Consider the following 27,795-nt stretch of genomic DNA (forward strand, 5'->3'; position numbering starts at 1 on the left):
ATCATTTATAAAGCAGCACTCAGGAGGCTGAGGCAGGAGGATCATTCAGTTTGAAACCAGCCTGGGCTACAAAATGAGTTCAAGGCCAGCCTGAACTGCATAGCAATACCCTGTCTCAAAAAGACACACACACACAATAAAAAATAAATAAAATAAAATAAAATAAAACAAAATGAGAGCTCATTTGTATCAGAGGAAAAACAAAATGTTTCTGCCCAACGAATTACATAAAAGAAATTGTAGACCACACTAGTGAGTGACAGGTAAACGGGCAGATGCAGCATCCTGAAGACCTACTACTTTGGCAATAAGAGAGCCCAAAAGATGTCAACCATACCCTGGAAAACAGGACGAGAAAACAAAACGTATGTGCTATCAGTTTACGTGACACACGTATGGAACGTGCTGTTGTCATGTGTGAAGGCTGCCTTAGATGTGACACTTGACATTATATTTTTAGACTGATATTGGTATTTTTATTGTAGTTCATATAGAATTTTTTTTTTTTTTGTATTAGGAATCAAACTTAGGACCTTCCGCTTGCCAGACAGGCGCTTATGCTGCTAAGTTACCTTCCCAGTCCTCATAGAGGAATTTATTTCTGTTCTTCTTTAGACGTTGTGATCTTTTTTTGTTGTTACTGGGACTCGAACTCACAATCTTGTGCTTGCCAGGCAGGCGCTGTGCCAGAGCCATATCCCCAGCCCCTTTAGACTTTGTATACCAAAATCTAGTTGATTTTGAAAATTTTGATGTTTTTAAAATAAACTTAATATTTAAAATGCAATACTTTATTTTTGTGATCTTTTTGTTAGGCACTCACTGTTTAATGAAACCCATGAAATTAAAGTTAATTGATCAATAGCAATGTTCTAAATAACAAATGTTTGACAAACCCATGTTTCTGTGCCTTTATGACAAAATATACATTCTGTCCCTTGGGTTTCAGGGAACTGACTTCCTACATTCCATCTCCGCCATGCAATCTGGCCAGAACTTGGTGTCGACGTTTGTCAATTTGATGGTTTAAAGTTTGTGTCAACATGGTCTTGATCTATACTTTTCTGATTATGGCAGGGATCCAGCATGTTTACTATTTATGTGGCATGTTTGTATCTTGCTCTTTGCTATTTTTCTTTCTAGTATCAACATGCATTATTAGACCAATGCATAGAGATTGCTTCTGGGAGTCACACAGAAAGGGACAATTTCATCTAGACCTATAGCCATAGTACTGCAGTAAGGCTCATTAGGGCAGAATCCACAAGCTGTGGCAGGGTGTCTGAGAGTACTAACTGGCTGGCCAAAACCACCCGTCCCAAGGCTGCCAGGAAATGAATGTTGTCTAACTGTATCTCCATTCTGAAGGTGTTAAGTCATGACGAAATCTGGGCTTATGGCTCCTTCAGTGGCAATTAGTCCATCTCAGCTGTAAAAAATGTGGTTTTTCAGACTCTCCTTCATGGATACATGAGTTGATTCAGTCATCACTAAAGAGGTTGTGCTCACTCTTATTCAGTGGACAATTCTCTACATCTCCAGACACTGAAAGTTATGTCAGCAAAACTTTTCCCTATGTTCTTTGTTTGGTCTGAGACAAGTCTCACTATGTAGTTCAGGCTGGACGAACTCCGTGATTTTTCTGCCTCAGCTTCCCAAATGCTGGGATTACAGGCACGCACCACTACATCCCACTACTCCCACTGAATTTTCTTAGTCCATTCTTCATAATCTTCCACTATAATGTCTAACATACCTTTTGGATTTCATTGTTTTTCTCGTTCATTGAGATAAACCGGAGCCTGTTTCTTAGATTATGACATCTTTCATGTCTTGGTGAAAAATGATCTAGTAGAAGACATAAATTACCTGACACACAAATTCATTACCTTGCTGATCATTTAGTAATTTAAAAAGGGAAAAGGTTACTCCAGATTTAGCTAGCAATGCAGCACAAGAGGTATCCACTGATACAGTTCCAATCATTATAACCACTTCTAAAGCAAGTCGTCTTCTGTAGCACCTGGTTTTAGTTTATCTTTGTGGTATGGAACCAACATGTGCTCCTGTTAAGACCCAGTTTGCCAAGGCCAGAGGTTTAGCTCAGTGGTACAGGTGCCCACCTGGCAAGCACAAGGTTGTGAGTTCAATCCTTGGTACTAGGGGTGGGGGTAGGGAGAACCAGTTTCCTGCCCAAGTCAAATGGTCAGATTTGCCAGCATTCCCAAACTTTTGACTACAAACTCCTTTTTGGAGATCTGGGCTGCAATGTCTCCAACATACTCAATAAAAAATTTTTTAGCTGGCACATCACGATGGGAAATATTTCTAATCAATTTTATCAGCACTAGATCCTTAATCTTCAGAGCACTTCTCATGAGCACCTTCAGCCCACCTCGTTCACAGACCAGCTATACATTTCTCCTTAGCAGCAGTATTAGTGCAGAGAGATGAGTCCCAAACCAATTGCTTCCTGTGAGCAGAAAGCTCTTCCATCAACTGTTGTATGGCCAGCATAGGCAGACGCTGTTTCAGTGCTATCACCCAAATTTATGTGGGAAAGCACACTGAACCATCTTATTCCTCATTTGACACAGGTCTAGTACAAGGTGGAGTTGTATTTGGTAAGCCTTCATCTCACACCGTCAGTTTTACCAGTTCCTCAACACTTTCCATTTCTACCGTATCATTTTTGTGGCTTTTTTTTTTAAAGACAGAGTTTCACTACACTGTTTGGGCTGGCCTTGAACTCACTTTGTAGCCTAGGCTGGCCTCAAATTTGAAGTGATCCCCCTGCCTTAGACTCTCATGTGCTGGGATTACAGGCATGTGCCACCATGCAGGGCTTCCACTGTATCGTTTGTATTATAGATTAAAATACCAAGTTTCTTTAAGAACGATATAATTAGAATAAGCAACTCAAAACTGCCCTAATTAAGAGCCTTTATCAAAATGTGAAGTACATTTTTAATCCTCATCTTCAATTCTGCAAAAGTACCCTTAGCCAGATTCAGAAGCAAATAAAGAGCGACTTGAAATAGCAGTTCTTGTTTTACAAGCCCCTGGCATTTTCTAAATGATTTTTCATAATCTTCTCTTGAGGTTTGGTTTTCAAGGTCTCCATCAACAGCCTTTTCTAGTTCTTCTTGTCAAAGCTTGAGTCTTTTTAACCCATGACCAATGATATTCATAAAGAGCTCCAAATTTATTGTGATTTTTTATGAATCTTAGAAAAGCTGGAAAAGAAAGATGTAAATTATGCTGTAACTAACGCAGTCTTGTCTCCAGTCTTCTTTCAGGCCTCTTGCTAGGGCTGGAAGCTAGTTTCACTTAGTTGCAGTTCTCCCAAGTTCCCAGGATTTCAAGCAAGCCGCAGGATCAAAGCAGAACCCAAACCTTGTCAGGAGAATCTTCCTGCAGTAACTCAGTGTACTTTTCCATGTGGTTAATGCTGGCACTTCAGTCTCCGTTCTTTCAAAAGGAGGCTTTAAGTTTGCCTTTTCTCGTCTTGACAATCACAGCTGGTTCTGAAGACAGAACAGTTGTTCTTCATTTTATTTATTTATTTATTTATTTATTTATTTATTTATTTATTTTTATTTAAGGAGAAAAGAAAAGAAAGAAAAAAAAACAGTGAAGGGGTACAAGTTATACAGACTTACAGAATAAAAAAATGCGCAGTAGGAAATCACTAGTTAATGGATTACATATTGCCATCTTAGAAATAATTGTTTAAGTCACAAAATTAAAGCATTGTAGAGTGGACATTCCAACAATGATACTGCAAACAGTTCTGTTCAATGATCCAATAAAACTCTGTGCTATCATTTTCTATCTTATACATTTAAATATACATGCAGTTATATAGTTTAGAGCACTTTCTTTTCCTCTCTTTTGTACAGTGACTATTACACATTTTGGGTTTCATTGCTCCCACGGTTCTTGTTGCTTTTTTGGAAGAGAGTAAAACCAAATGTGACATAACAGAACAGAATCGGTCAAGTCAAAAGGGTGGACATAATAGATAATATAAAAACATAATACAAGGTGATCAACAATGGTTACCATAATGCCTCCCGCTATTTCTAATAGAATTGCCTATATCATTAGTTGTAATACAATTGAACAAAACCGTAAAGAATAAAACCGACAAAACCAAAACATTGGAGATATTGTAGGTCTTCAAAAGTAGATAAAAGTCAACGAGAATGGGCGTTATAATGAATCTCATTATCTTCTCAGCTGATGCCTAAACTTTCGAACCTGATACTATCCAGCAAAACAGAATATAGGAACCTCAGTCAAAAACAAGATGGTGAGAGTAATACAGGGCTTCAAATCGAGATAATAGAAAGTCAAAGTGGGTTACTATATTATATCCTGCTATATTTTTCCCTTTAATTAAATGGATAAAAATAAAAAAGTAAATAATGGAGTGGAGATTGAGAAAAAGGAGGGCATAACAGCGAAACAGGGCAGATCAAAACATAACCATTTAAGCAGAATAGTGTTTCACCACCAGCTAATCCTGACCCAAAAATAGTTACCATATTGACTCCCTCCCTGAAGTCCTTGAGTACAACTTCATATACTGTAGCATTAAGTATATCAAAACAATGTAAATCCATTTAAGAGAATGACAGCATTATAGAGTATTTAGAATTGACTAACAGAAAATGAACAATGGTCTCTGTATAATCTCCTTGTCTTTAAAAGGTTTTTTCTTATACTATCGTACATAACAAAATCCAATAAGATACAACCTGTTTAGACCATTGGAGACAGAAGAACAAAAGCTAGATGAGACTTCAAAACAAGATGGTACTAAATCAGCATTACCTATTAAAATGTCATTTTCTCCAAAAAAAAGCTGTTCCTATCATCCAATCTTCTGTCTCATTTCTGTTGAGCTCTTTTTCTGTCAGTAGCTGTCAGTTTGTCTTCTTCATTTTGTTCTCTGCTCCATTCGTTGTGGCCTCCCCGCCCCTATTTCTGGGTTCTTTGTATTTTTCTTTTTTTAGAATATCCTGCAATACTTTCTGTAGGGTTGAATTGGTGGTTGCAAATTCCCCCAGTTCCTCTTTATCCTGGAAGCACCTCGTTTTTCCATCAATTTCCAGGGACAGTTGTGCAGGATATCTCAATCTTGGCTGTAGATTATTATCTTTCAAAGCTTGAATTATTTCTCCCCATGCTCTTCGTGATTTGATGGTTTGTGAAGAGAAATCTGCTGTAATTCTGATGGGTCTTCCCTTGTAAGTGATCTGTTTCTTGTCTCTTACAGCTTTTAATATTCTGTTCTTGTATTGAATTTCTGGAATTTTTATTATTATATGCCTGGGTGTTTCTCTGTTAGGGTTGTAGGTAGCTGGGGTCCTGTATGCCTCATACATTTGAGTATCTTTACCTTTTGCTAAATTAGGAAAATTCTCCTGGATTATTTCTGTGAGTAGCTTTTGTAGTTCACTTGTTTGTGTCCCTACTTCTTCTTTTATGTTCTTAATCCTTAAGTTATGGCTCCTCTTATCATCTTCTTGTCTTTGTATTATTGCTGTGTGTTTCTTTGTTATTTTTAAGAAGTTTTTCATTTCATTCTCCCATGTTTCAAGTCTCCAATTCAGATAGTCTGTCCTTAGTTTCTTTCAAGCTGTTATGCCAGTCTTGGGTAGACTTCTTAATTTCTTGATAGTCCCTTTGCACCTGCTTCACATACTCAATGCTTTCTCTGTTTTCTCCATCAAGCAATTCTCCCCTCTTTTTCTGTTCTTCCATTCCACCATCTGCTTTTTCCTGGGTGGTGCTTAGCATTTCTCTAACTATTCTGCATACTTCTAGCTTCAGGTCATTGATAACTTCATTCCTGAATTGGTCTATGAGGCTCTCTAAATGGCGCTTAATATATATTGGTGCAGTGTCCACTATTGCCTGATTCTCAGGATTGGGGGTCGAGGAGCCTTTTTTGTTGCTTCCCTTCCCCATATTTTCTGTTCCTTATAAAATGTAATCTTACACAGGAGGCCCGGCTTCCCTGCCTGTCAGCCACAGCTTGATCAAATTGCGCTGGCTAGTTGTTCCCGCTCACCGCTGCGCCCCAGGGAGTTGCGGAGGAGGCAGCCTACGCGGGAGTCGGTCGCTCCTCCGGGCCACCGTCAGGCTCTGGGATCTGGGTTAGGCCAGCCTAGGGAGTCCGCGAGCAGCGTCCCTCCGGCCAGGCACCTTTCACCAATCCCGTCCGAGAGGGAAATGTGCGGCTGCAGTTGCCACCGCGCCCTGCTCTTACAGGACTGCCCGCGCCCAGAAAAACCTCCGCTGGAGTCAAACTGCGGTAGGGAGTCAGTTCCTCGCTCACCTCGCCACCAGTCAGCCTTCCTCCCTGTCCGTCGCGTTTCCGACTCCGTTCGGAGACTCCCATTCCCAGAGCTCGGCAGTCGCGTCTCTCCTTGCTGAGCCGCTATGGAGGCAGCCGGCCGCCGGGCGGGGCGGGAAATCCAAACCGCGGTTTCCAATGGCGTGGAGTCGAGCCTCCACACCGAGATTTTTCTGTTCCTATTTTAGCGCCAGGACTGTATAACAAGTTGGATTCTCTCAGCCCAGTTCGTTCCTGAGTCAGCAGAGCATATCTCTACTGGTTCGTATCTCCTTAGTCCGCATCATTCCTGGCCTCTGAGCCGAGCCTTTAGAGAGCGTTCAGTAGTTGCTGTTGTCTGTCCGCCATGTTCTCTCAGTCCCCTCTTCATTTTGTTTTGAGGGATGAGTAGGTTTATACTCCTCAGCCCCAGAGACCCTTCAAAATCACTTTTTGGCATTCCTTTCCTTCCCCCAACATGGGATTGCCCATTTCTCCAAGAATGGTGGCTTCTACTCATATTGAACAATAGGTGCATTTTCTGATCTATGTACATCAATATCACCTCCTTGTTCTTTCCTTTGGAGTTATGGGCATGTGCTCCTTACACGGTGGTGGCAGTGGTGTCTGAGAGCTGTGGCGCTACTTGCGGGACAAGGGTCCAGTGCCCTCACCCAAGATTCTGATTCTCCAGAGGCCCAAGGAGAGATGTGGGTCACAGGAGGCCCCTGTGGTTACCACGGTGAGGCCATGGCTTCTCCCACAGCAACATCCCCATCGCATTGTTTCAGGGACCTCCTGTGATGCCTGCGCTTGCAAGGCCTCTATTTTTCTTAGTTTTAAATTATGATTACACACATAATGGAAATTATATTCCTAGTTTGTGCCTTGTTTTTCTAATAAACAAGTTCCTCATCATAGCTGCATTTGTTTTTTGCTTTTGAATACATTTATGTATCCTCGAAGATTTAATTTCAACATCTCATGTTTATACCATTCGAAATTTTTATGTATAAAGTAACAGGTGTTTTTTTTTGAGGCATCAGGGTCTCTACATGTCGTTCAGGCTGGCCTGGAACTCGAGGTAATCTTGCTTCAGCCTTTCAAGTACTGAGCAATGTCTGGCTTAAATTTCCTTCAAGACATTTATTATTTTGGTATTGGGGATCGAACTCACTACCTCACGTTTGCCAGGTAGGTGCTTGGACCACTGAGCTAAATCCCCAGCCCAAGAACTTTATTAACTGTTCTTGATGCTTTGTCTTTCTATGTAAGTGTAGAATGACCTTGCAGTTTCACAAAAATGAATTGGGATACTAATTGGATCTACACAGCAATTTGGGGAAAACATTATGCATGGGTATTTCTATACTTAGGTTTTCTTTACTATCTCCCAGTAAAATTTTTTCTCAAATGGTTGGAATATCACTTGATAGATTTCTATGTAACTTTTGTCACTAAGATGCATTTTTACAATATGAATTGTTTGATGATACACAGCTATACGCCATTTTCCATAATCTTGTATGTATTACAAACAGTAACTGCAAGCTTGAATTTTCTAAGTAAAACATCTTATTACTGTGAATAGTGGCTGTAGCCACCACCCATTTTTCTTTGCATCCTATGCCCCAGAAAATGACAGAATACAGTGTTAGAAAAGCATCCTAGACCTATTCCCAATTTTAAAATTTTTCGTTTGGTTTTGAGAGCAGGTCTCATTATGTAGTCCAGGCTGGCCTCAAACTCACAATCTCTTGTCTCAAGTCTCTAGCATGCACCACCACAACCACTTTCGCTAATCCCAATTTTAATAAACGCTTAATGAGAAGGCGTCTGCTGAGTCCACTGCTAAAGGATGATGTCACTGGTTTTAGATCTTAGTCTGCTCCAGCTGGCCTTGAATGGACTACTTAGCCCAGACTGGCCTTAAAAATAATTTTACTGGGGCTGGGGATTTAGCTCAGCGGCATAAGCGCCTGCCTTGCAAGCAGGTAGTCGTGACTTTGATTCCCGGTACCGATAAAAAGGAAAAAGACAAAAACAAAACAAAACAAAAATAATTTTACTTTCTGCATAATGACAGTAGCAATGCCTCTCTGAAGATCATATTCTACTTTATCTTGATACTAGGAAGTGTACAATTCAGTTCTGACCCTTAGATTTTGAAGTTATCTAAACACAACTCTATGTATGTATATATGCATGTACACACACATAAATTTGTACACTTACTCATTTTTAATGATTTTAAAGTTTAATGTGTAAAGTCAGGATCGCAGAGAAACACTGTCTTAAAAGATGGCTAAAAGAAATGCTAATTCTAAATTTAAAGTAAGGTTATGATTCATGAAACTGGGATTTACTCCTTGAGTTTCTGCTACTCATTTCCTCTGGCTCTGGAAAGGGGAATAGTACTTACGAAAATTTTGTCTGAATCTGTCAGGAACCTTTTACTTGGTTAACATATAACGTCAATTTCCCTTTTATTTTCAATTTGTGTTGCAGGGAGAGAATGGGTCATTTTATAGAGTATTTCTAAAATACTCCATTTGCAACTTTTTTTTAACAAGATGATTACCAAGTGACTTATACTGTTTTATTCATTTCCCAGTTATGAAAAGATCGGTCCTAAGTTAAAAAAAAGTTAACCCAAACAGGACAAAAGTACATATAATACCAGTCTTTGGATTTTAATATTAATGCATGGTGCTTAGTAATAAGAACTTTATTGCTTTTCTCCCACCTCCCTATTCTTGTGTCCCATCATAGTGGGTGCCCCACCAAGTATCTGCTGGATGAAAGATGCTACTCACAGCAGAATACACCATTTCCCCATTTTTCCTAATGAAGTAGACAACCTCCTGTGAATTTTCATGGTTTTAGCCTTCCCCAGACAAAAAGTACTCGCAGGAAGTCTCATGAAATTAGTTTCTGGGATCTTAAAGTAAAGCTAGCATGTATTTTAATCATTAGGACGCTTCTAAAAGGAAATACACTTAAAACCAAAGTTACAAATTTCAGTCTATTTAAACTTTAATTTGTGCATTTGTGGTAATTGATGACTGCAAAAAACACTTAGAATGACACATAGGCACATTTCATTTAAATGTATAGTGTACCATTCTAAAATACCCTAACTTCCTTACAAAGTGCTTGAGCAGTCACATACACATACAGTAATAGCAAAATATATTTACACTCTTAAAATTTTTAATCTGACTAAAATATATATATATACTTTAAACTACAGAAAAAATTAGTGCTTTCTTCAGCTTAATTGTGTGAATATACCCTGCCCTCTAATATTTTTAGTGACTGACTTCAATTAAAAATTTTCTGTACACCGTGTAGTTATAAAATGCTATGTCAGTTTTTAAAATGCTAAAAGCCATTGTAGACATTGCTTTCTAGGCATATTTGAGAACCAGATAGGTGAGCAGACTGTACCTCAAAAGTATTTAGTGTTTCATTTTAATGCTGTTAATGATGCTTAAATTAAAACTAGAAAATTATGCTTACATCTCAAATTGTCTTTTCTCAAAGAAGTTTAACTGGCATTTAAAAATAACTTTAAATAACACATTATTCCTCTTTTTAAAAGATTTTTCTCCAAAAGTATCTTGGATAATAATTTTAAAGGTAATATGAATTACCTCTGGACAGTTTCATTTACAAAGTACAATAAAAACATGTAACAAGGCCAAAATATTTATAAATGCATTAGGCTCAACTCTTTACAAATTACTCTATTTTTATAAGGATTTAAATTTCAGTAATTTTTAAGAGATGAGCTCATTGTGATTAAACAGTTAATTCGGCATGATTAGTTGACAGCTTGTTATTCCTGAGGTATAATGACCCTAACATGCTAAGCGCAGGATCAAAGATCTTATTAAGAGAAAACAATTAAGACATGGACTAGGAGCAAAGTAAAACAAAACCCCAAGCAAATGGAAAGTCATGATTTGTAAAACATATACTGTAAGAGTGTAATAAGCCACAAACGGATCCTCTTGAAGAATTGTAAAAAGTATTTGATCAAATTATTTTTGAGACTTTTGAGGTACAGCTTTAGTGTTATAATATTTTTTATAAAATATAGACTGTTTTATCAAAAATATTTATACATTCTGTTACAATATATTGCTTTTGCCCTCAGTAACTGCCAATATAAAATCTGGATCCAGTGGCCTAAAATATACAAATGCACTTAATGTAAATGCTGGAGTTTGAGGTGTCTGCCTGGCCACTGTACAAAAGTGATGAAGTGGTGAAATTAAATAAGAAGCCTACATTACAGAATACATTACAACTTTCACATATACATGTTCACAGCATGTATACAATGATAATCCCTACGATTTAACAAAGATACAGCTTGGTTCTACAGCAGACACAAGTACAAATAAACTAGGCTGGTAACTGTAGAATACATATCAGAAAAGGGGACAATCAGCTCACTGACTAGAAGACAGGACTGGACAGACTGGTGTCTAGACTTTGGGAATGCACACAGGCAACACAGTATCATGATTCAGGCTAATCAGAAGTCCTCAGTCTAATGTTTTAAGTAAATGCTGATGTTCCTATTTCAGCATTAATAAACAAGAAATTGTTTGGCAAGTAGCTCTGTTGGAAAGCTATGAGGCTCTGTTACATGGTTGGTAAAGATAAGGCAATAAAGTTTTTTCCAGATAAATACAATTTACAAAAGAAGACATCAATTCATTGTTTAAAAAAAAAAATCAAGCCACCAAAGGTTTATAAAATGCCACTACACTTTTGATATTATGGTAATTTCTTAAAAAAAAAAAAAGAGCAGTTGCCTTAGTCAAACAGAATCATAGTTTTTGTGAACAGTAATAGCATTCTAAGCTCTAGTGTTTGCTTTTGAAAATAGTTAAGTGATTAATCTTCCCTCCACTTAAGGCAGGCATTATGGCAAAGATAGGGACTGCAAAGAGTGGTTTTTTTCTTATTTTTAAAAAAACAGACTACTAATCCAAAAGTATTCCTTTGTGGTGGATTTTCATGGCCAAAGTTCATTCAGACTAAGTTCCATGAAACTGTTTCCAGTGCTCAAATTTATGTTGAAAAACATTGAGAAACCACTGTTTAAGAAGGTATTAAAATAGTACTTTTACACAAATCTTCATGTGTTTAAAAAAAACAAAAAAAACTCAGAAGCTACTGGTGGCCCAGAGAGCAAATGAACAGCTGCTATTTTAAGAGGTTTCCTTGTGAGTCGGTCTGCTTGGCTTCACAGTATCTAGTACACATTAACACCAATCGGCGATGTAGTCAAAGTCTCTGAACATTTCTTGCTCCTCTTCTGAAAGTACCCTTGGTTCTCGAGGGGGGGTCAGAATAGGCGCTTCTGAGGTAAATTCATCGTCGAAATTACTAACATCCTCCCGTCCTCTGATGGTAGGGACAAATGGCGGCTTTACTTTTTTGTCCATCAAAGCACTCCAGTCAATTAGCTGAATCATAAAATAAAAAATGCCCTGGTTAGCCTCCTACTTTGTTCATAAACCAAAACAAACCTAAACTTCTGAACTTTATCATACTTACCCGGAAAAATGGATGCTTCTTTACATCCTCTGCATCTTTCTCCCCAGCTCCAAGGCGTCGCTCAGGATTTCGTCTTAACAGCTGATATAACGTAAAGTAAAAAAGTTAAAACCAATTAAAAAAACTTCACTGATATGTGATCTCATAACTTTCAAAGACTTACATTTGTTGTAAAATTTATATAAACTACGCAAGTTTATGAATTAAAAAACACTTCTGAAGTTCTTCAATATAAAAACATTTAAGCAGTGGTTTAGAAAAAATTCTTACCCTTCTCATTATGGAAATGGCCTCTGTCGATAAGAACCTTGGGTACCTTACTTCATCATTTACAATACTGTCAAAAACCTCCTCTTCGTCATCACCAGGAAAGGGAGACTAGGAGAAAGTTTCAAGATAGTAAAGTTTTATCATCTATTCAAGTACATCCAAGATTCAGGCAGTGAAAAAGAAAACAACAAAATGACGACCAAACAAGAACTATAAGAAATCACATAATTATGTATCCATTACCTACAGAATGAATTATATCTTGAAATCTATTTTTTTTTTTTTTTTGTCTTTTTCCTTTTTATCGGTACCAGGGATCGAACTCACGACTGCCTGCTTGCAAGGCAGGTGCTTATGCTGCTGAGCTAAATCTCCAGCCCCCTTGAAATCTATTTTACAGACCTTATTAATTTAATCCTATTGTACTCTATTATACTTTATTTCATTCACTTTTTCATCCATCTGGACAGTCAATATTCAAGATTGTCTACTGAACAGTGGGGAATATTTAACAGACACTATCTTTTTTAAATCCGTACCAGGGATCGAACTCATAACCACGTGCTTGCAAGGCAGGCGCTTTATGCTGCTGAGCTAAATCCCCCGCCCAACAGACACTATCTTCAGAAAGCACAATCTTGTGAAGAGATAGAAGAAAATGGGTAATGCCAATGTGGTTATCAGAACAAAGAAGAGTCTGTGGAGAAATATCAGATGTGGATGTGCTTTGGATTCCAATAGCACATTAATCATGGTAAAAATGCTATTAGAGAACTAGGATGGGTGGCACACACCTAATCCCAGTACTTGGGAGGCTGAGGCAGGAGGATCACCGTGAGTTTGAGGCTGGTTGTGTATACACAGTGAGTCAAGGCCATTCTGAACTACATAGTGAGAAGCTGTTTCATAAAACCAAGAAATAAAACACACATACACACACATACAGAGTTTGTGAGTAGCAACTAGAGATTAGTAGGTGTAATGACTGCACTAAGAAGCAGCTGTCACAAAGTTAAACCAAAGGAACTAAAAAAGCATATATTACCAGGCAAGTTTAATGTTCCAAAGACAACAGACAGTACATTTCAGTAAGCACACTACAAAAATCATTGAAAAACAGTAGTTGCCTTTATGTCCAATGTGACAATTTGATGTACAAAGGAATAAATAATTTTCAGTGATGTTAACTACTTAGCTATCATGTATGATTTATTGTCTCAATTTCAGATGACAGTTTACTCAGCAATTTTCAAAATCAAAAAACAAAACAGAACAGAAAAAATAACAAAAAAGGCATGGTAGTGCATGTCTGTAAACCCAGCACTTAGGAGGCTGAGATAGGAGGATTGCTTTGAGCTGGGGGCCAACTTAGCCTACACAGTGAGTTAAAGGGTAGCTGAACTATAATGTGAGACTGTTAAAACAAAGTAATTTTCAAAATTAATACGTGTTTAAGTATCACTTAATATCTAAAAATTACCCAAGTAAGTCAGTATCTCTAACCTGATTTTCTGAATGGGGGACTAGAACCTTTACTAAGCTTCTTTATGTGGAATTTGCTGCTCCCTTTCTGTGAAGTATTTAAGAATGAAAGTCAAGCAGACAATATTAATGGGAAGAGAGGAATTTTTAATCTGAAAAACCTGTGCAAATAAATTTAGAGCCCAATTCCCTAAGGCTTAGCTGTCAATCTTATGGTTCATAACTACGGACATTTCAGATCTTTTAGTTATCAAACCTTAGCTTTTATTCATTCGCTCATTCACAACACATTTCTCAAATATTCACTATGTGGTACAATCTCATTTCCTTCAGATACTGAAAAAGCAAGTCAAGGAAGAATTCTATTTCACAAGGCTTCTCAATCAGAATTTCAAGTGGAAATACAGAAAGAGCTATTTTGTCCTCTGTTTGAACCATTTTGTGCTTGAAACTTGTCACCCCACAAATCTCTCAACAGCAAACAAACATCAGCATATTTGTTGAATGCTCAAGCACCCTGTGTGTAACAGGGCTAATCACAAAAGCTAACAGGTGAGTTTTAAGAATACAAGAAGACCCAGTAGTTGGTCTGGATGTCAGCATTCACACCACACATGCCAGCGTCCAGCACTACTTTAAACTTCTTTGGCATATTCATTCTCATTTGGCACCGGAAAAAGGGAACCCTAGAATTTACTCCTAGAGTTGTTCTAGTCCCCCAAACTGGAAGTAACAAATACAAATCTGAAGACACATACATATCCAATGAATTTTCAATTATTTGCAGTAACACAAACAGACGTAAACTTTAGTTGAGCCACACTTTCACTGCACTTTTAAGAAAAAGTTACCACTTAAGTTTCACTAAGGCTATAACAGTATAAAGTAGACTGATGAGCATTAAGCTTAATTCTTTTCCTAACTACCCTCTGGTAGAGCGCACTAAAGAGAAATGAAACTGTGAAAAGCAACTGGGAATGGATAGCTACATCTATTATTCTAGATAGATAATTAAGAGCTCAATCAACCAAAAAACTCTTAAAAACCATGATACAGAAGTTTCTTGCCTTTTTCTCTTACAAATCCTACAGTAGCTTTAGAATTAGAAAAAACAGAATTAGCAGGCTATTAATTCTATAGCACTTTGCAATAAACTCACATTTTTGCATGTCATCTCCAATGTGAAGAGTAAATTCTAAGCAAGTAAATAATTTTTGGTAACAATTAAATTTCATATTTATTTGAACAGTTGATTTAAAAACCAAAGCAATGAAAACGTTACTTTTTTAAAAAGCAGGAGGAGCTGGGAATGATGATACATTCCTGTAATTGCAGCACTGACAAATTTGAGCCCAGTTTGGCAACGTAGTGACTTAGTAGGATCCTGTCACAAAATAAATTAAAGGAAAAAAAAAAAAGGGCTGGGTATACAGTTCAGTGAAACATCTTAGGGTCAATCTCCAGTATTGCAAGCCAGACAAGAAGGATAGTCCAAGCATGCCATAACCCACAAGAAAAAACCATTGCAAGTCTTTTGCACTTTTAGAAAGACTGCTGTACTAGAGCTAAAAGGAATCCTTCCAAACTAGATACCATGTAACAGCCTTTCTAAACAAAGTGCGATAATGGGATTTGAAGAATGGTCTTCAAGGTGAAAACAAGGCCAGACGAATTCCATACACGATCATGAAGCAGCAAAGCACAAAGGTGTAGAGTTAGGTTGTGAAGCCACTGTGACACAGTTAGAAATCTCATCTATGTTACTTTAGCAAGTATTAGACTCCAATTATACAACGGGAAATGGGCAGAAGACTAGACTGGAGCTTATTATAGGCTGATGAAAAATTAGCTAAGTTACTACTTATAAAGCAACAGCACAGTGGCTAGCACATGATGGATTGCACTGCTGTAACTCGCGTTTCTTCCACTCCTTGTCCGGAGACTGCACTCCGATCTGACACAGTGAGAGGGGCTGCCTTTGGCCAGATGAAAGTCTTTTTGTTTGGCGTAAGTGCCAGTAATTGACAAGCACAAACAAAATCTTTAGACATTTTGAAATTCAAGAATTTGTTTATTCTCTCAGCTGCAAATCTATTCATACCTTGAATGTACAAGGAAGGTTGTTGGCAATGGAAAAACTACAGAATAAAAATCAATTCCATATAACCATTTTTCATGCTTTTCCAGATCAATTCCCTCTAAAGTAATTTTCAGTCACTCGTTGGAAACATTACTCTTTCAAAATTCTGCATCTACTTGTCATTCCTATATAAGGCTCTTACTACCTTTATTCCATATAGTTCAGTTTCTTAAATTGTAAAAATTTTTTACATATGATTCAGTTATTCCTTATTTCAAGTTAACTTACAAAAAAGAGGTGAGCTGGATGTGCTGGTGCATGCCTGTCATCCCAACACTTGGGAGGCTATGGCAGGAGGACAACAGCAAGTTTAAGGTTAGCCTTGATGATAAGGTGAGTTCAAGGCCAGCCTGAACTACACAGTGAGACCCTGTCCAAAACAAAACCAAAAAACCACTACAACAAAATGGAGGGAAATATTAAATCTTTTCATCTCTCCTCTAGTTTTTGAAGGTAACATTTATTTTTGATCACGGTATAGCTGACTTGCCTTTCTAAGTAAATAACTACTTTTTATTAGCTCCTAGTTATTTTCTTCCCTATGAATTGATGTTTATGATTAAGACTTACAATCATAAAACAGCCAGAACCTAATACTTTTTTAAGGCACTGATAATGCGTTCTGTAGCTCATGTGAAAATCTGACATAAACTACTGGTGCAATTATAGAAACATAGCTAATTTGTGCGTTTCTTTGTTTTTTGAGACTGAGTCTCTCTATGTAGTTCAGGTTGGCCTTGAACTCATTATGTAGCTTGGGGAACTCATGGCAATCCTCCTGCCTCAACCTCCCAAGTGCTGGGATTACAGGCATGTACCATCACAGCCAGTACCAATTATTAGCATATTAGAATATTAAATTTTCAAATTCTTCTCATGCAGGAGATAACTAGGTAGTGATATAAACGACTTGTTCACTTTCAAAAGCCTTTTTTTTTTTTACCTCTCCCTCTGCTTACCTCACCGACAAGCATTTCATATATAAGTACTCCAAGACCCCACCAATCTACAGCCCTTGTGTAGGACGTTTCTGTTAATACTTCTGGGGCAAGGAATTCAGGAGTGCCACAAAAGGTGCTTGTTCTATCTCCATATCCCATTCCTGAAAGACAGAATTACTGTTAGCAAAGAAAAAGACATAAAAACTAGAAGGCACCCCTAGGAAGCAAATGAAAGTTCAGTACATGATGATCAGACTCAGATACACCATGGACTTTTTCTTTGAAAATAAAAATATGGTATGGTGTACCATATGGAAGAAATTGCAATGGGACATGGGAAAAACAAGCTGTGAAACAACAGGCTAAGGGGGCAGATTCTGAGAAATAAAAACTTTTACTGGGTTCATCATTTAGAAGACTGGTGGATACATGATGGACATATATTTCCAAAGTTTGTTCATTTGTCCAACTACTTATTAAATATTCATTGAATACTTAAGATGTACCATGCACCATTTTATGTGCTATGAAAACAAAGCTGAAATAGAAATGAAGCTACTAGTGTAGAAAGGGAGATAGGTAATGTTAATTATAGTATATTAGATGTATAACATGTATGCCTCATATTTCAACAGCACTTCTATCCATTTAACACTTGAGGACATAGGCTCCAAGAGGAGAGAAAGAAGTTGGTAAAAACACACAGCAAGTAAATGGCAAAACCAGGATTCAGCCTTAAGATTATCTTGTACCTAAAACCATGATTTCTATACTTTTTCTTTCTTCCTTTCCATCTCCTTCTTTTCTTATCCCTTGCCCCTTTTTTGACACAGTTTTCCTGTGAAGCCCAAGCTGGCCTCAAACTCAAGATCTTGTTGTTTCAGTCTCTTGCATGTTGGGATTATATGTGTATACCACCATTCCTGGCTTCTTTATGCTTTTAGTGACTTCTGAATCAAATTTCCCTGGTTTACTTGTTTGCTGTTAAACATACAGAAAACATTCATGGTTCTCAGAAGGTTGGAGAACTTATCAGAGCTACGTAGTTCACTCTGCACAGCCCCAAAAGATTCAACAATTTGCTGCTTAATACTTCCATAGAATCCTAACACATGCATCCAGAATAAATTCTTAATGTGATAATCAGGTTATATGAATAATCCAAAATGTCTTAATGAAGAATAGATTTAACATCATTTTTCCACAGATAAACTTATAAATTACCAAATTACAAAGCAACATGTTAGAAAAGAAACTTAAAAATCCAATTACCTTCTTTGCAAAGACCAAAATCAGCAATTTTCACAAAGCCTTCTGTGTCTAATAATAAGTTATCCAATTTCAAATCTCTGCTCAGAATGAAAAAATGAAAAACAAAACAAAAACAGCAGATAATATAGTAAAGAAATCATTTCAATAGGAACCCTACTTTCTCTTTTTTACAAACAGGCTCTCCAAGTTACAAATTGAGATTTAAACACTGTATCACAAAAATTTTTCTTTCTATTATCAAGTTTATGGTTCCATATAATGGTCTCTAAGTACTTTTCCTTCTGTTAATAGAAAAGGAAGAATGTATTTTAATGAAGAATATAGTTTCTCTTTTAGATACATAATTTTAATCTGCCTTTCTAGCATCACAGTAGAGTTAATGTAAGAGAATATTTCAAAACAGTAAAACAAAGTTAATTGATTACAAATTAAACCAGCTGAAAACATTTTATCCTTTAAGCAGAATCATGAGGAAATCCTTACCTTGAAATACAGTTATTAGTTTGAATAAATCAGTGCTTATGGTCACCTAATTCTGAAGATTTCCTGTAATTCATTTGGCTTTGAGTGGTGTTATTTAGCCTAATAATCTGTCGGGTACACAGATTATCTGCTATTCAAAGTGTGGCCCAGAGACTAGCTGATGGATATTAACTATTTGTTAGTGGTCCGCAATATGACAAGCAGCATGCAACAATACAAAAACTGGCTATCACCCACACATTGTTTAATTTGGATGACAGCAAGAACTGTATTTTCTTCCATGATATTAGCGATCAAACCACATTCTACTATTACTGCTCAGCTCTACCTCTGACCTCTACCCTTGGCCTCTGAAACTTCCTAACGAAGGAATAAGAAGCCAGAACAAGCTGCTTTATCTCAGTATGGCACATGTACCGATCCACAGAGCCTTTCTACAGTGGCTCGGCTAAACATAAAAATGTACAGTAGGATGAACACTGCTGTGAACCACTGTGTCATGACAGGCTAGTTCACAATTTCACTATTTTAATTAGAAAATGGGAGAAGATCTGGAACCAAGAGATCTGTCACATAATTTGTGCTGATCGTGTATTTTTCAAATTACAGTGTAACTTATCATATGAAGGAGAAAATAAAGCTGGCTACACATAAAATACCCTTCTTAATTATTTTTTATTCTAGTTCAAACCAAAATTAAGTGATTAAGAGCAATAAAAATTTTACTCACCTATAAACAATTTTGTGTTCATGTAAATATTGCAACCCAAGAACTACACATGCAGCATAAAATCTGTTTGAAGAATTAAACCAAAAGTTTAATAAACTTCATGGTTCTTAAGTCCTAGCTTATATTTTTACACTTCAAAGCAAAACTCTGTGGTTAAGTAATTTTATGGGTATTTATTTAGTCCTTACTATGTACAACACATTATACTAGATATAAGGGGTGAAATTAAAAAGCGCGAAAGTAGTCAACGGGAGCCATTAATTTTGCCTGGTAGAGTCACTGAGGACCCAGAGAGGACAACTGATTTACTTCTGAAAGACTATATATAATGTGTCTTAAGGGTAAAAAAGACAGAATGATAACTTTTGTGAGGGATGAAAATACAGTATATGGGATTCCTGAGTAGAGCTGTGACAATCAATAACGAGTTTTTGTGGTTAAGATAAAGGATGAGTATATATGGAGAAGTAGGATGTTAGGCTGAAATGACAGCTTGAACATAGGGTCTTGAATGTCGTACTATGGATACTGAAATTTCTTCTTTCTCTCTTCTTCGTTGTTTAAAACAGGGTCTCACTTTGTAGTTCAGGCTCACCTTGAACTTATAATGTAGCTCAGGCTGGCCTTGTGGCAATACTCCTGCCTCAGCCTCCTGAGTGCTGGGATTACAGGCATGTACCACCATGCTCAGTTTCTCTTTGTGATGGAGAAACAAACCATTTTAACCAAAGGGCACACTCTGGGAATTTCCCCTGATAGCAATGTAGAGGCAGGAGCAGATGTATATAGAGATCCAGAGAGAAAAAGAAGACACAAGACTTTTATGGTAGCATAGATAAATAACACGAATATCCACTCTAGAGGCATCAAAGAGATTACCAAATGCAAGAGAAATTTTAAAAACTGGCATGACAGGACATGGTGTCTTATTAGCTGTATAGGATGAAGCTGTGGGAATAACGGGTAAAGAAATACAAAAGTTGTCAAAATTTTGTGGGGAAAATAAATTTAGTTTAGGTATTTTGATTGAATTCCCTGCAGGGAACAACATCTAAAAGTCTGACATACAGATTTGGAGCGCAGGGTAATTTGGGCCTATCTGAAATATTAACTTTTGGTGTGTGTGTGTGGGATACTGGGGATTGAACTCAGAGCTCTTTCACTGGGAAACATCTCTAGCCCATTTTTATATTTTGTTTTGAGAGGTCTTGCTGAGTCACTTAGCTGTCTTCAGGCTGAGCTCAAAATTGTGATTTTACCTCAGTCTCCATGAGGAGACTGGGATTACAGGTGTGCACCACCACACCCGGGTTAGAATATTATCTATCCAAGCATGGGCCCCAGGTTTGTCTTTTTCAATTTTTACCACAAATGCATAACATAATTCCTGAAATATATCTAGTTTGTTGAAGAGGAAGAGACTAAATGAATAGTACAGTGTAGCATTTTATGTTGGCACTTCAGTGGGCTGGTTTCATTTATGTATAATTTATATTCTCAACAAAAATAATAGTTACTTAAGGCAGAACTATATTTTATTTCCTTAAAAAAACAAAACCAAACATAATAAAACAAAAATAAATTCACATGGCAGAGCAAGTACCCTTCTTCAGTTTCGAAAATATTCGGGAATGAATTATTAGTAGCCTCCTATTACTTTCCTACTTCCCTCTTTTTTGAATGCTTCATGACTCATTAGAACTAATCCCTATTTATTTATCTGAAACTTCAAGGCTGTGACAGTACCACTACTGTCTGTTCTACAGACCTCTAACAGTTATGATGAAAATCCAACAAGTGTGAAGTGTGATACAAATGTCAGCTGCTACTTCATCAGAAGATAAAAATTGAAGAGTAAAATCAGTAAGGGTACCACTAATTTACGTTTTGTGCTCTGTCTTGTTATATTCCGGAAATAGAGGATGTTTACATGAAGGAAAAAGAAACTCAAGAATGACTGCCTGGCTAGGAGCAATGGCACATCATGTCTGTAACCTCAGCTATCTAGGAGGCTGAGGCAGACGGATCAACTTCAAGGGCAGCCTGCAGACTCAGTTAAGATCCTGTACCAAAACAAAAATAAAAAAAGATGGGGTTATATAGCTCAGCGCTCTCTGGGTTCAACCTTTGGCTTAAGCAAACCAAACCAAACCAAACTCCCTGCTCTGTGTTCAACAACAACAGCTAGGGCTACTGCCATTAACAAGCTGAGGGAGACCAGGACAGCAGCAGGTCTGGGGAGTGGTAGGTAAGGCAGACAAGGAGTGGGAAAAATCAGGAGCTTAGTTTGTGATGTTAAGTGAGATACTTTTCAGTCTTACAAATGGAAAAGTCTTACAAACGGAATACTACTACAGTTAAGATGGTTAGGGAAGAGGACTGTAATCCTCAGGACTGTAAATCTAAATTTAATAAATATCAGTGTTTAGCATCATATCTATTAAAATCACGATAATAAGGAAAATAAATATACAAACTGTAAATGCACATACAACCTCAACTATTTAGTATGACTGATTTTTATATACTTGAATAAGCAGAAGTTTTATTTTTTTGTCTTTTTCCTTTTTATCGGTACCAGGGATCGAACTCACGACTGCCTGCCTGCAAGGCAGGTGCTTAGGCCGCTGAGCTAAATCCCCAGCCCCAAGCAGAAGTTTTAACATGCTACTGAAATAAACCATAACAAAGGTTTATGATGAAAAGCCTGTAAATACTGGAGGCAATATGTATACAGGTTGAGCATCCCCAAAATGAAAATCTGAAATCTGAAATGTTCCAAAATTCAAAAAAAATTTTTTTTCTTGTCTTTTTTTGAGACAGGGTCTCTATGCAGTTCAGGCTGGCCTTGAGCTCACTTTGTAGCCCAGCCTGGTCTCGAACTCACAACGATCCTCCTGTCTCAGCCTCCTGAGTGCTGGGATTACAGGCATGAACCACCACGCCCAGCTTTCAAAATTCTTGAACACCATTACAACACTGAAAAAGTTTTGGAATTTTCAGCATTTCAACTTTTTGGATTAGGGAGGCTCGATGATGCAAATATTTCAAAATATAAAAAAAATCCCCAAAGCACTTTAGACAAGGGACACCAAACCTCTACCAGTTTCCTTTATATTCTTTTATGTTCTTTCAGAGATTTTATAAGTTCAAGCAGGTAATTACATATATATATTTGAGGTATATGTATATTTTCCTGCCTCAGCCTCCCAAGTGCTGGGATTACAGGTATGTGCCTCCATGTCTGGCTTACAATTGTTAAATCCATGGTCCTGGATGTCATTTCTTAGGGAGAAAATTATGACGCAGAAAATGCTAAAATGAACCTATACTGGTTAGCTATGTTATTAAGTATGATTTGGGATAATTCATGAAATTTTCAAAATTGACAACATAATAAATAAATACAAAAAGTATCTAGTAAAAAGTTAAGTAATTCTAATATTTCTTACTATGATGTACTTTCCATTAGGGAAAAAACCCTAAAATTCACAGTGAGCTTTTTCTTCCCAAAAAGAAATCAATAATGGAAAAACTCAGACAAATGTCTAAAGCATACTCACACAGCTCTTGGTTCAGAAAAGACATCAGTATGAATGTGCATCATTAGGTCCCCACCGGCAGCATATTCCATTACAAAGCAAACATGCTCTTTGGTTTGGAAACATGCAAAAAGGTTCACCAAAAAGGGATGCCTTACACTATTCACAGTTTCAAAAATTCTTTTTTCGCACATCAAGCTGTAAGAGAAAATGCACAAAAAATGAATAGTCTTTAAAAAATTTTAGTTGCAAATAATATCTTTAAAAATACTAAAACTTAAATTCTTTAAGTGCTTCAACTTTAAAAATCATGAAATATCTTTTGCTATATGTGCTATGAAACTGTTTTACTATATATATACCTAAAATATATTAATGAAAGGTACAATACAACTTGTATGCCCTAAAGACTGTAGTGTTCACACTGACAGTATCAGAATGGTACATGTATGGTTATTGGTCATGGTTAATCTCTGTCTATTTTTTGAGACAGCTCTGTATACCAGGCTGGCCTTTCACTCACTGTGTAATCCAGACTAGCTTTTAACTAATAGCAATGAAATATCTTTTGGTAAATGTGCTACGAGACTGTTCTACTACATATATACCTAAAAAATATAAATGAAAAGTACAATACAACTTGTATTCCCTAAAGACTATAGTGTTCACACTGAAAGCATCAGAATGGTAAACGTTCTATGAAACTGTTCACAATGGCAATCCTGTCTCAGCCTCACAAATGTTAAGGTTATAGGCATATACCACCACTCCCTGTTGGTTAGACAGTAAACTTTTAAGAGGTTTAATTAGAGGTGAATTATGAGAACTTATCAGAAATTAGAGAATTTAATAACCTAAAATATTTTAAACAATTTAAACTTGTGACTAACATAATTTCAGGTAATATATTCATAATTCATGAGTTATATATTCAATTTTCATATAAAATGAAATTGAGAGGCATAAAATTTTATGTAGAAAAGCAGAAAGGAGGCTATGTAGAGAATTCTATAGCATGCTTCAAACTTCCTTAAACAAGGTAATTTTCTGTAACAGCACCAAAAAAATCCAAGTAATCAAAAATTTCTCCTGTAGGGCTGGGGATTTAGCTCAGCAGCATAAGCACCTGCCTTGCAAGCAGGCGGTCGTGAGTTCGATCCGTGGTATTGATAAAAAGTTAAAAAAAAAAATTTCTCCTGTAAGAACCAAGACAATTTATTAAAATTAGTAGTCAAACTTACTAATATGAAATGTTAACTTTTCCCTAATAGCAAAACCAAAACATAAGAAACAAGAAGAAAATCTCTTTCTTTAAAAGATTTACATTAATTTGACTAAAATTACAAAGTAGAAGAAACTAGGTCAAATGTATTTCCAGTAAAACTTGAATTAATCTTACTTATTACTAGCACTTGCTCAAACTACAGGTCAGTAGACACACTTTCTTGTTCTATGTATGTTTCTAACACTTCCAATCCTATTCTGGGGTGTTGAAGATGATGGGCAAAAAAGGAAGCTGAATGAGGACTACAATAGTGCAGGTGGTAGGAGACGGGACTCAGACAGTGTTCAGCCAACAGAAAGACAGCGTAATCTCTGTATATAAATTACTTTGGGTTTTGTACAATTTATGTTCATTGAAAGTGAGGTTGAGAGATTGAGGATTTATTTACCTCAGCAGCATCAGTGCCTGCCTGGCAAGCACGAGGTTGTGAGTTTGATTCCCAGTACCAAAATACGTAAATAAATAAATAATAAAAAAGAGGGTGAATCAAAAAATTCTGCAATCTATGCAACAACAGAAAACAGAAATTAAAAACTAAAAGTATCAGCCACATGTGGTGGTACATGCCTGTACCACTTGGGCGGCCGAGACCAGAGAATCATGAATTGAAGGTCAGCCTGAGCTACATAATAAATTCAAGATGAGCCTGAACTACATACTGAGATCCTCTCTCAAAAAACTAACTAACTAGATAAAGCATTAGACAAAGCTTTTGAAAAACAAGTATTAATGTCAACTTTTGGTTCCTATCTTAAAATATGCCTATTTTGTATTCATTTTAAGGTTTAACCATATCAAACAAAAAAATATGAAAAAAATGCAATTTAAAAAATAGTCCAGTCTCTCCAAAAAAGACCAGCATACATTTAGCATATATAGAATATATATTACTTGAAAGTATGAATGAGAAAATAAATAAAGTTACAAATAAGCAAAAAATTGCAAGAAAATTACTCCTTTTCTCTACCTATCTCAAAGTTTTCTAAGAGTATGTTTCATTTCTTTTGAAACTTCTCATTTTAAAATTTTATACCAGTTTTACTTGAGATTATTTTATTTTCATGTTACTGAAAAATGCAAAGATTTAAAACTGAAATTAACTTAGCGCTCCAGTGGCACAATGTTAGCGCATGGTACTTATAAATAAGTAAGTTTCATTAAGGCTGGGGATGGGAACCCAACTGTAAATACAAAATTAATTTTTTATTTCATATAATCTGAAGGCAATTTTGTAACAGTAATTTAAATAGTTTTGTATATGAAACAGTTTTGTTTTGTGCAATTTGACTTTGTAACATAATGTCCATGCCCAAAAATTTAGAGGATTTTAGATTTCAGATTAGGAGCACTCAAACTCTAACCAATTTTCAAGTTTTTTTGGGAAATAAATTTATCATTAGAAATGTAGAATAAAGCAAATATTTTACTATTCCAGGAAAGAAGATCTTCTGATCCTTCTATTATTGCCAATTATAAACAGGCTGAAGATAGGATCAAAGATTTACATAGATAATCTGTTTATGGAACGTAAGAACATACTTTTTAAGTTTGTAATATGGTGCTCACAGTGTTTTATAAATAGCTAGAAAAATGCCTCTCTGAGCAATTCTAGATATCAAGAAAGCAATATTTTCATGTATATGAAAACTATAATAAAAGAAGCAAAAAAATGAATAAATCTACAAAGAAAAACACTTTTAAAATTTAGAAAAGTCTTTTGTCTCACTAAGGCTCCTTTCATTTTACAGTACTGTTTTTCATTAGATGCCTCCTGATGGTGAAAGTACTACTAAATATCAAATGAAAGCCTTTATGATAAACAGGTCATTTGTATATAATTCCATACTTGAATCTTTAAACTATTTTCTAACCCAATTGTAATCTTTAATCAAAGTCCTTGCATTTTACTAATTATAAGAAAATATGAATCCACAATTTACATTAAATTCTTCAGAAAGGTACTATTGTCAAAAAATGATTTTAAAGAAAAACAGAAAAAAGGTTAAAAGCAGAATATATTAATTATTCAGATAACTGCAGAATATATGGAAATGACATTCTATTTGTCTGTGAAATTAAATAAGATATAGCCTTCCTGAACCATAAATGAGTAACAGATTTGTATCCTAAATAAATACTTTAATATCTCCATTTATTTTCTAACAATTAGTTTTATTGGTACATTTATTAACTCCATTTATAAAAATATTTATTTTTGTGAGACAAAAGTCTGGTCATGTTTCCCAGGCTGGCCTTGAACTTAAGACCCTCCTACTCTCAGTATCTACAGTAGATGGGATTTCAAGAATTCACTGCCAGGCCTGGCTATAAAAATCTTACAGATTAAATGTTTCACCATTTTTCCTTGGTATCCAATAACCAGTTAACTGTCAAAATGGGAAAAAGGAAATGGCTAGAAAAAAACCCCAGCATTTAACTACTTACGTTTTGCAAAGTACAGATACACTAATTTATACAATGAATGCTCTGTTGTTGCAATATATGCATAACTCTTACTTTATAACTTCAGAGAAACAATGTCGTTTTAAAAAAACTAACCTGTCTACTTCATCTCGAGCCACAATGTCTCCTTTCTTTAAAGCTTTTATAGCAAACATCTCATTTGTGTGTTTATATTCAGCCAAAAGCACCTGAAATAAGATTAAAACAATTATGTCCTATGAGTTACTAATTTTATAAGCATTGCAAAAAATTCCAAAAGATTACCTTTCCAAAATGTCCTCTACCCAAGACAGCACAACATCTGAAGTCTTGTAGATTGAACTGAAATCTCTGCTGAGATCTGAAAACAGTAATTTCAATTACAAATAAGGCCAGAAATATAACATCAAACATGTAGTAGCAAAAACACTGTACACAGTCTTTACCTTCTATCCTCAAATTCTTGAATACTACTATATCCTAGCCCTGAATCAGGAATGTCAGGATCATATACCGATTGTGATTTTGGAAGTATAGTATTTCTGTCATTTTCAATATCAAACACAGTTTCTGAATCCTGTAAAATATTAAATGCTTGTTAAACCAAAGAAACATTCATAAATTAGGAAAAAATTTAGATATTCAAAATGAATAAAGATTCATTCTTTTGGACATGAATTTTACATTAATATTTACCTTAAAAACGCAAAATACTAACACATTATCATCAATCATCTTCAATACATATTATAAAGAATGTTTTAGGGTCTGAGGCTATAGCTCTCTGCTAGATTGTGTGCCTAGCATGCATGTGGCCCCAGCTGGTTCAATCTCCAGCACCACAAAAAATGAAAAAAGTTAATGATGACACATACCAGCCATGCTCCTAAAACAATCTATTCCATCTCCTATGGCCTGTCAGCTTGGACTAATTTACTTAAGAACAGTTCATTTATAAGAAATATATACATATGCCATTCACAGAGGTGACTTAAATTGAAACGTAGACTTTATTCTCTGTGATGACTTTTACTGCTAATTCATTTGGTAAAAAGGAATTACACAAGGTTTTAAATGCCTTGCCTGTCCAGGTGTATCCAAAACTCTTAATGTAGATTCATCTATGTCTCCAAGGGAAGAAGCACGTGGTGGGGCCGGAGGAGGTTCGGGCTCAAGATCAAAGTCCAATTTGGTTACTGCAGAATCACTTACAGAAGATAAAGCAATTCACCAAAACAGTAACAGAAAAGTATTTATCTGAAATAGCTTTAAAACAAAAGCAAAC

General features: G+C 36.2%; 1 protein-coding gene and 1 pseudogene across 8 annotated transcripts in view; both read right to left on the reverse strand.

Annotated features, from left to right (window-relative positions):
• Positions 1 to 314: 314 nt before the first annotated feature.
• Positions 315 to 7,129, reverse strand: LOC100724805 (kinesin-associated protein 3-like; annotated as a pseudogene).
• Positions 7,130 to 9,357: 2,228 nt separating this feature from the next.
• The window catches only part of Pkn2 (protein kinase N2), a 118,496-nt gene continuing 100,058 nt past the window's right edge, over positions 9,358 to 27,795 (reverse strand). For all 8 annotated transcript variants that reach the window (XM_063257086.1, XM_063257115.1, XM_063257091.1 and 5 more), the window contains 11 exons: positions 27,594 to 27,717; positions 26,957 to 27,087; positions 26,796 to 26,871; positions 26,628 to 26,719; positions 22,805 to 22,981; positions 19,242 to 19,304; positions 18,029 to 18,105; positions 16,775 to 16,917; positions 12,194 to 12,301; positions 11,924 to 12,004; positions 9,358 to 11,832 (listed from right to left, as the gene is read on the reverse strand). In XM_063257086.1, the coding sequence (XP_063113156.1) occupies positions 11,629 to 11,832; positions 11,924 to 12,004; positions 12,194 to 12,301; positions 16,775 to 16,917; positions 18,029 to 18,105; positions 19,242 to 19,304; positions 22,805 to 22,981; positions 26,628 to 26,719; positions 26,796 to 26,871; positions 26,957 to 27,087; positions 27,594 to 27,717 (1,276 nt within the window). In that variant the 3' untranslated portion in view covers positions 9,358 to 11,628. The remainder of the gene's footprint in view (positions 11,833 to 11,923; positions 12,005 to 12,193; positions 12,302 to 16,774; positions 16,918 to 18,028; positions 18,106 to 19,241; positions 19,305 to 22,804; positions 22,982 to 26,627; positions 26,720 to 26,795; positions 26,872 to 26,956; positions 27,088 to 27,593; positions 27,718 to 27,795) is intronic.

This window comes from Cavia porcellus, unplaced genomic scaffold (assembly GCF_034190915.1).
Source record: "Cavia porcellus strain 051 isolate PalLab524CR breed Dunkin Hartley unplaced genomic scaffold, mCavPor4.1 scaffold_1, whole genome shotgun sequence".
Classification (NCBI taxonomy): Eukaryota; Metazoa; Chordata; class Mammalia; order Rodentia; family Caviidae; genus Cavia; species Cavia porcellus.